This window comes from Antedon bifida, chromosome 1, assembly GCF_963402885.1.
Source record: "Antedon bifida chromosome 1, ecAntBifi1.1, whole genome shotgun sequence".
NCBI classification, from domain to species: Eukaryota; Metazoa; Echinodermata; class Crinoidea; order Comatulida; family Antedonidae; genus Antedon; species Antedon bifida.
Window position 1 is genome coordinate 29,299,805 of NC_136226.1, and position 10,086 is coordinate 29,309,890.

The 10,086-nt window shown below is 32.3% G+C and overlaps 1 protein-coding gene across 1 annotated transcript; it reads right to left on the bottom strand.

Annotated features, from left to right (window-relative positions):
* Positions 1-8,774: 8,774 nt before the first annotated feature.
* On the bottom strand, positions 8,775-9,731 carry LOC144855377 (C-type lectin domain family 19 member A-like). The gene is made up of 2 exons (XM_078713259.1): positions 9,259-9,731; positions 8,775-9,082 (listed from the first exon to the last, which is right to left on the bottom strand). Exons 1-2 carry the CDS (start codon positions 9,638-9,640, stop codon positions 8,961-8,963), a joined length of 504 nt encoding a protein of 167 aa, XP_078569385.1. The 5' UTR covers positions 9,641-9,731; the 3' UTR covers positions 8,775-8,960.
* Positions 9,732-10,086: the final 355 nt, after the last annotated feature.

Genomic DNA, 10,086 nt, shown 5'->3' on the forward strand with positions numbered 1-10,086 from the left:
TTCTTGAAAACGCGGAAGTTTAGCGCCCTCGCAAGTTGACACGTTAAAAGTCGCCAACCAGTGACGTAGTTCATATCCTCGACCAATTAGATTGTTTGTGTGATTAAATATGCAAGGAAGCAAAACTTATGACAAATCTCAAAAGTCAGTTGTATATTTTCGTTTTCGAACACAATACAAATCTAAAAATAGGCAAGTGAATCGATTTTACAAGCCACAAAAGTTCCCAGCAATTGGGACACTGTCGGGAAATCGGTCGCCTGCCAGGAAATCTTACCTTCACTCCAGATTAACGATTGTCTCAACAAAGTAATGGAGTAACCACCTGTTGTAAACGTTTGACCTGTACGTATTCATTTGTTTGATGCCAGTTTAAAAACAAGGACAAAGAATGAAACAATGTATTGTTTTAATAGTATAAATTTACATTTAGGCCTATACGTTTGATCAAATAAGAAAATCGGCATTGAGTTTGTAATCAGATGAACTCAAATTGTGATTAACACGCTAAGTAAACTCTAAGCCCAAGCAAACATGTTGTTTACCGACCTGAGAATGTTTGTAATTGTTCTAATGGCATTCGTTCTAACGAAAAACACCTCCATGGTCAAGCATAGAAAATATCAAACACTTTATTCCAAGGTAAAAGTGTTATACAATAATATTTGCTAAGAATGGAACACGAACATTTTTTTTTTAAACAAGAAGAATCATCAGCTGCACTTTCCCGTAACACTACTTTTAGGGGACACCCCTTTTTTAGGGGATACTTCATTTAGTCTTGAGGATGTCCCCCTGATAGGGTTTCTACGGTAGGCCTATTATGTATGATTGTACATGTATTTCCAATAGGCCTACAGACAAATAACATTGATATAAACACTAGATTTCACTGACAACAGCAACATATCAAAATGCAAATTTCAACTTGCATATTATTTTTTTCGGAGAAACAGTACATTTTGTATAAATAGGTCATCTAAAGGTAAAGGCTCTGAGATATATATATATATATATTCCGCGACAAACGATTATAAATGACCTTAAGTTATATTATTGGGGTCAAGTAGATATGAGAATTAGTGGGTAATTTTAAGAGGTATTAAAAAGTTGGATGTTACGACTATGTTAAGGAAACCCATAGAATTGAATACAGCTTTATCTCACAGGTGAAAAGTTTAAACGCGAACAATAGTTTTTTTTTAAAGTATTCCCTTAAAAGGACATGACTCCTATTTAAGGGGACACTTTTAACACTACGACCAATTCTTATTCAGGGGACACCCTTATTAAGGGGACACTTTTACCACTACGACCAATTCCTATTCACTGGACACTCCTATTAAGGGGACACTTTTAACACTACGACCAATCCTTATTCAGGGGACATGACTCCTATTAAGGGGACACTTTCAACACTACGACCAATCATTATTCAGTGGACACTTTTACCACTACGAGCAATCCCTATTCAGTGGACACCCCTATTAAGGGGACACTTTTAACACTACGACCAATCCTTATTCAGGGGACACCCTTATTCAGGGGACACTTTTACCACTACGAGCAATCCCTATTCAGTGGACACCCCTATTAAGGGGACACTTTTAACACTACGACCAATCCTTATTCAGGGGACACCCTTATTAAGTGGACACTTTTACCACTACGAGCAATCCCTATTCAGTGGACACCCCTATTAAGGGGACACTTTTAACACTACGACCAATCCTTATTCAGGGGACACCCTTATTCAGGGGACACTTTTACCACTACGACCAATTCCTATTTACTGGACACCTCTATTAAGGGGACACTTTAATGGGTCCAAAATATTCCAATATAATTTTGGATCTACTGGAGTTAAAATACATTTCGTTTGTACTGTACTGTTTGTAATGATGTTTGTGTGTGTTATTCATGTGATCTGTCATTTTTGTTTAGCATCAATTTTTTGTTATTCCTAAATACGTTTTTCGTTTGTTGTGTAGGTTTTTTTCATCTTGCAAACTCATCATGGCCTGGCCTTGATAAGAGCTTTGATCTCTGTCCATTGCTGTACACGACCAATACACGACCGACAACTTCCAATTATGTATTCCAAAAATATTTCAAAATATACTTTAACTAATAGATGAGCACGTACACGTTCGTATGGTTATTTTAGACGTGGAAGGGTGTCCCATGGGTATAGTATGTTCGTCTGTCTGTCGTCTTTTAGATATAGTTCAACTTACTTTAAAGACGTTATGGACGCATGTTGTAAACAAAGGTTTTTACTGTGTAAATATAGCCTAATAATTAGCTTTACTCCTAATAAGGTATTTTAGCTTTACTCCAAATAAAGGGATTTTAGCTTTACTCCAAATAAGGTATTTTAGCTTTACTCTAAATAAAGGTCTTTTAATTAGCTTTACTCCAAATAAGGTATTTTAGCTTTACTCCAAATAAGGTCGTTTTAATTGTTTTAACGGTATACAAATATGACAATAGACCTAATATTTAAAATAACAATTTTTTTTTAAACTGGTGACGGCTTCCTGGAAAAGAAAGAGACGAAAGAAACCATTGGAATAAACTCTCAATACATGGCATCTCTAATATAAACGTAGTTAAAACTTCGATAGGTTTAAAATGGGTAAAAAATTAATTGGTAACTTCTTGCTTGATGGTCTGTTTTTTTTTAAATATTTTATTTTTTACCTATTTTTCATGTAGGCTTATGATGTACGACTACGGTTTCAGTCAGTGGCTGCTCATGTCATTTTTAAAAATATAACGATAAAGATATACCGGAATATACATGACTTTTGCAAATCAATTACTCATAAGCATAACACAGTACCATGTGCGACTGGAATTGCCAAATTGTACTAATAATATTTAATTTTTTACCTATTTATCATGTTATTATGTACGACTGCGGTTTCAGTCAGTGACTGCTTATTTCATTTTTTTTAAATAAAGATATACCAGAATATACATGACTTTTGCAAATTAATTACTCATACTTAAGCAATTACAGTACCATGTGCGAATGGAATTGCCAAATTGTACTAATAATATTTAATGGTTTACCTATTTATCATGTAGGCTAATTATGTACAACTACGGTTTCAGTCAGTGGCTGTTCATTTCATTTTTAAAATAAAGATATACCGGAATATACATGACTTTTGCAAATTAATTACTCATACTTAAGCAATTACAGTACCATGTGCGAATGGAATTGCCAAATTGTACATAGAAAAAAAACACAAAATTATTCATTTAAACGTTCTACCGATTTTTTTAATATCATCTATCACAATATCAAATCGAAACACTAAACCGAAACAGTGGTTTCAAATCACATAGGCATTATAATTATGATTTGTCTATAAGAATATTGACATGGATTTAGACGTCAATGTTGAAATTCAAAGTTTGAAGTATGCTCGTGTTTTTATCGGAAATATGACTAAGAGGATACACAGTCAAATGAAACTAAAAAAAAAAAAATTAAAGTCAAACTATGCGCATTCATCATCCCTATAGATCTAATTTAAAGTTCTGTTCATATAGGCCTGTATAGTAAAACACACCATATTTGGGCATGTTATTTTCATATCCGTGTCTTTTTAATTTTTTTTTCAATCCCTTCTATTTATACACACAATTGTAAATTGATGTGTAGGCCTTATAGGCCCATGAGTGGTGAGTAAAAGAGGAAATGTTACTCATCTTTACTGGGGAAGGAAACAACTGAAATATGACTGACCTCTTTAATAACTTAATTAAACGGATGATTTTGCGTGGGTATTTTTGTTTTTGAACTTGCATCTGCTTTGAAGAAGAAGTAAGTTCTTGAAAATCATCAACGGTTTATTTTTAGAAATCACAAAACAGAGAAGAATCATTCAATTTTGAAACGTTATTATAATATCGACAAAATATGATTATAAACAAAAGTGGCATTAACGAAATATTTAGCGTATTCGACTGGGAAACTTTAAAAACTCGTTTTTCTTTTGTTAATTAGCGCAAACATTACTTTTCTGTTGAGCACAGAGGTTTCCCAATCGAATACACCAATTGGCAACATAGAGCACATTGCGAGTTACATATTTTTTATTTATTCAATTTCTGCCATATACAATACAAAGAAAAAGACGAAATATAAAAGGCAAGGAAAGACCAAACAGGTGCTAAACACCTATGCTAGTTGGTCAACCCAGAACAGTGCACCGAAATAAAAAAAATTCTACAATTAGGCCTAACGCATCTACAAGAAAGCGACCAACTATTTACATTTGTGACTCTCTTAACATAATAACATAATATAGAAATAAATATGACAAAAAAGACCAAAATAAATCAGCTTTCGCTATTCCAGCTTTGACCTTTAACGTAAAATGCATTATCACTGATAATAACATAATTTTACTAAATGATTGTTAATCTACGTTGAAACACTCGTGAACAAAATACTGTGATTTCTATGTGTACAATGTGTGCTGCCCAATGTTCTTTAGAGAACAGGAGGAACTAAGTAAGCATGACAATGCCCTGTTATAATGCGTTACAATGTGTTATAATGCGTTACAATATGTGTACAATTCGGATTTTTTTTTGCGAGTACCGACTATATTGATGCTAGCATTCCATCTCCTTGTGATTGAACTGTACTTATGTTAACTCGATTTCATTATGTTATCATAATCACACATTTTATTAAAAAAATTTTTACAAAATCATACTGATTGGTTTTAATTTTTAAAATATTTTTTCTCATTTTTTACAATTTTAAATGTCACCACTTTTAATTATTTATTTCTTTCAATTAATAATGAAAGCAAGGACATAAAATGTGTGATTATGCTAACATAGTGAAATCAAGTTAAAATAAGTACAGTTCAATCTCAAGGAGATAAAATGTGTGATTATGTTATTAAAATAGACATAATGGAAATTGATATAATAATGTGATAAGTGAGTCATACATGGGTCGTCCGTCCATGAGTTTTAATTTCATATTATACATTTTAGTCATTGCCTGTTCCTATGTAACTTTCTCCCCCGGGTTTGCCTCAATATATATTTTTATCTTATATTATTGTTTGAAGGTTTGCATGGCGAAATCAAATGTTGATATAAGTTTGCGGTACACCACGTATATTAGTTCTGAAAAGAGTTTCGATCAATATGCTTTGATCGTCCTCAGAAGTGAGGACGATCAAAGCATATTGATCGAAACGTCGAGAAACTCAACAGTTCTTTTCAGAACTAATATACGTAGTGTACCGCAAACTTATATCATCAATATTTTATCTTGTTATCATTTAATTGGATTTAAATTAAACATCTTTCCAAATAATTCAGTGAATATAACTTTTTTTAAATAACTACGGCATTAACTTAATTAAACATTTTGAATTGATACAAAATTATTTCAGAAATCTGTTTTAAGGTATTATCATTAATAATAAAGCATCTGTTGATTTTATTGATATTAGTATGTTATTTCAATTCAAACAACATTTATTAATGTCCAAAAGACAAAAAGTAACAAAAAACAACAATGGCAAGAGATAATAAAGAAAAATAAATAGCTAGCTTGTCTTGACAAGTTAGTGAAACAGTGTGGTGATGTGATATTCCGTTTTCGGACTTTTTTTTCTGTTGTCTTAGGCTATTTCGTGGTTTATTTTTACATTAACATTTTCATGTGCTCACACTTGTGCTAAACAGCGCATAGAGACTATTTGTATTTTGCGCTATATAAATTTAAAACCATTAAAACCATGAACATGGACGAAGGCAGATTGCGTTAATGCAGCTAGAATTATTTGTTTATTATACCATTATACATTACATGGTTTTGAAATTAATAAAATTAGTTCTAAGCACTGTTTGATAAAGTGTTTCTTTTTGTTTTATATACAAATTTAATCATAACATCGGTATACAATCCTAAATTCGCAATTAATTAACCATTTTTTAAAAGCCGGAATGTTTTTATAAAATGTGCTTAGTATATTATTTACTAATGAATTGTCCTTGGTACAATCTCGAGAACTAGAACTAAGTTCACGTGAAAACGAACAACATCATACAATGCCTATCGAAACAAAACTTGCAAAAGTTCAATAGGACGTGAATAATAAATTGGAGGTTAAGATGTTTAAAGCTGTTAAAATGACAGTGGAAGAAAAAGCTGAAAAATAGAGAGACACGTCAATTTGAAGGTTATTATAAAAAAATATTCTATAAGGCAATCATAATGTTTTTTGTCCCAATTTTCAGGACAGGGTTAATTTAGTTAGTTCAACAATGTTAGAACAACAGGAAGGACATTGGTACAGAGGTTGACGAAGAATGAAAGCAATAACAACCAAATCATATTGTCCCAAATGCGGGCATGTGCAATGTAAAATTAGTGTTTATTTTGTACTCAATTTTTCCACGCGTTTAGCCTTAAACATGTTTAGATATGAAAAGTTTCCTTGAAAAAATGGAATTTAAAGCAAAATATACCTAAATAATTCAGGTATATTTTGCTTTATTTTTTTCAGGGAAATTATTGTCTGTCAAATAATGATTTTTGGTTAAACTTAACCGTGAGATAATTATTTTTGTTGATTTCTTTTTCTACAGAAATGAATAACTTTATTAAAACTGCAAAATAGCCTATTCAAAGTCTGATTTTATTAATTTTATTTGTTAGGGTTCTTTGAGGGGACAATACATCTTTAAGGGTTTATTAATCCACTTAAGAAATCAATGTTAATGCCTTTAAAAACAGGCCTCACTGACCGGCCGGCGACCGGCCCTACTTGTCCTTGTATCAAAATAGATGGCGTTTCCGTTGGTTTTAACAAGATGTACTATAAGCGGTATCTTTGTGATAATCGCCAGTAATTATCACTGACCTGGATAAACGGAAAGACCATACTGAAAGTCACTAATATTTTGTTTAACTTCTATCAAACAAAAGAGAAGAGGTAGGAAAATAAAATCAATCTTGCAACGTGTAATAGACAGAAGTGGAGTTGACAGCCTATCGCAGCTTTTTAGAGATAGGTTCAGCTACAAAACAAAAATTGCATATATAAATAAGATAAATCATGAATGATTTCACCGAACGTTCGAGTTAAAACAACGGTAGTTGTCTAGTGGGATGCAGGAGTGATATTGTTTAGAGCATCAACATGCAGTGTCCGTAAGCGTTAACTGTATATCTTATTTATTAAACTTTATCACTGCACATAACATAACATAAAGGCAGCGAAAAGAAAGGGATGAACAGGTGACAAGCACCTCTATCCACATCCCCCCTTAAAATACACATAACTGTAACAAATGCACAAGGTAAAATAAAAATAGCTAAAATAAATTACTTACTTTTAAATACTATACTGAATACAATTTGAGAAATAAAATACGGTATGACGTTAAAACTTATACTTTTATAATGAATATGATGTATATGAATATGATGTATATATATGTATACAGTCAATAGCCAACATTATGTGATCTAGTATAGGACCAGCACCAGTAGAGCTTAGTAGTATTATTATTATTTGTTTAAATTTAGTCATTTTTATGGAGAGGAGTACCCTTTTCGTTGGTTTAATATTATCATTTTCATCATCAGCAGAGATATCGACATAAATTTGTACGAATTGATATAAAATATTTTCATTGGTAACATGAGAAAATAGATGTTTATACAATTATAATGCGTTACAATTTGTTATAATGCGTTACAATGTGTTATAATGCGTTACAATGTGTGTTATAATGGGTAATGTGATTCATTGATGTACACGGATTCACGCTCAGCACTAATTTCCTTTTTACTAATCTTTATAATGTTTTTTTTTCATTTGATAAACGTTTTAGATTTACATTTTTCAATTTGATTTATTATTTTGAACTGGAATTTAAAAAAAAACATTGTTGTTTTATTTTACTGGTGTCAGTCGACTGATTAACTGCGATCAAACACTTCTTACTAATTGAATAGCAAATCGATCAATTCTTGATTGAATACACAATATTGATTAATCGATTGATCGATTAATTATACTCGATTAATAATAAAAATAATACACATTTTTCATGACCCATACATTATCTATTCATCGCCATTAAGGCCCATTTACACTAGAACGATAACGATCGACGATAAATAGATATACATACATTTTCCTTGCATAATTAGAATAGTTTTTGTTCTTGAACTATAGGATAATCATTTATGCTGTCTTTGATAAAAAAAATATGTTTAATCCAATGAAATGACATCGTTGTATTGTCACGATATTATTGCTCTTACCGATCATGACGTCATTTGATTGGACATGTGAAATATCATTTTCATGAAAGGCAGCATAGATGGTTATCCTATAGTTCTAGAATGTAAAGTTATTTTAATTTTTCTTTTTTTGTTTCCGGTATGAAAAATGCATATTTTTCGTCATCGCCCTAGTGTAAATGGGCCTTTAGTCTTCATTTACTGCCTTCACATAATCCTTTGCCAATGTTCACATATTACCCGTAATGCATTTCTGTAGTCGTATAAGGTCCAATTCATTCACTCATATATTGTATAATTTCATGCGACAATACCAACTTAATAAAAGAACCACATTACTTTTGTCTGTGTTTTTTTTTTATTACTAACAATCACTTAACAAAGGTTCATTTTATAAACTTTTTAAAAATAAAACATTAGATCTGAATTCAAATGACCCGTTGCTTACAGTCCTCATAAACGAGTCTTGGAATTTTATTCTTTTTAGGCTCTTGTTAAATTAGCCCCAATTCTACCCTTTCTATCCATATGTTAGTTATCTTCGGATGGGTTCGTCGCAAATGATCATCACGTGATGCTTTTGTTTTGTTTGAGGGCGTTGGTCACTGAGTGTTGTTGCGTTATTGGTGTTGATTTCTGGAGTTGTATTCTATCTGTTCTAAAAGATCGGTGGTCGTTCATCGCCAGCCGGCATTTCACAAATAAATCGAAGCTCACGATCACATTGAACCTCCCTCCACGTATGACCAAATTCGTTTGGAAATGTCCTTGCGCACGGTTCTACATTCGAGACACAAAAGATAATTCAAAATATTAAATATCATGTATTATAAATAAATAACAAAACTATAAATGAATTAATAATAAATATATAATAAAAATATTACGGTACTGTTTTACAGGCAGGTATCATTATAAAAGTAAATGTATGAAATAAACATTATAAATATATTTACCGCCTGGTTGGTTGTTTGCCCAATTTGTATAGCCGGGCCTATTCGACTGAGTGTCAATCATTAACCCGGATTCCCACATCCAGAGATCTTGGTTTTGTGGGTCTTGCGTAAGGCCAAGCCATATTGGAAAAGTCGGTGGTTCCATCACATAGTCACTCAGTAGAAGATGCATGTAGTTGTCTTTCTGAAGACTTTCGATGCTTAGAAGTGTAGCAAGTTCGCCGTCGCACGAACCGTATCTTGAACAATACTCAGAAGCGGCTAACTTTGTTAAAGGCTTGTTGACATATTTGTAGCATTGTCCCCTGAATTGTACCCAAAAGGGAGGGCACCCAGCCGAAGCTGCCACGACAAGGCTGAACAATACAAGTATAGCTTTCATGATGAGTTAGTAAAGACCCACCGACTAAAACTTCGCTTCGTGATACAGCTTGTTATACCAAGACTGGCGATCAAGCCATCATAATGCCAAAAACTTAGTTTTCTTGTATGTGACGTCAGCGGAAGAGTGACCTCTGATTGTACCGTAGCTTAGTTACTCGTTGACTCATACTTCAACTAAAGTTTTCAAGGATAGCGTACTGAGAAGTTTCAAACTTATTTTTCCGAATTATAATATTTTCACAGATAGTGTCTGTATTTGAAAGTTTACGAAGTCAAGGCCTTTGTATCTGTTCATTCCATTAGAGGCCTCATTTAACCTCACACTTGGTTAATACTTTAAATTATCTCTTTTCCCTTGTTTCTAACAAATAATATTTCCCAAAAGCAGTATTATCTACAATTATTAAATTTTAAAAACACTATATTCAATGTCGTACTGTTTGT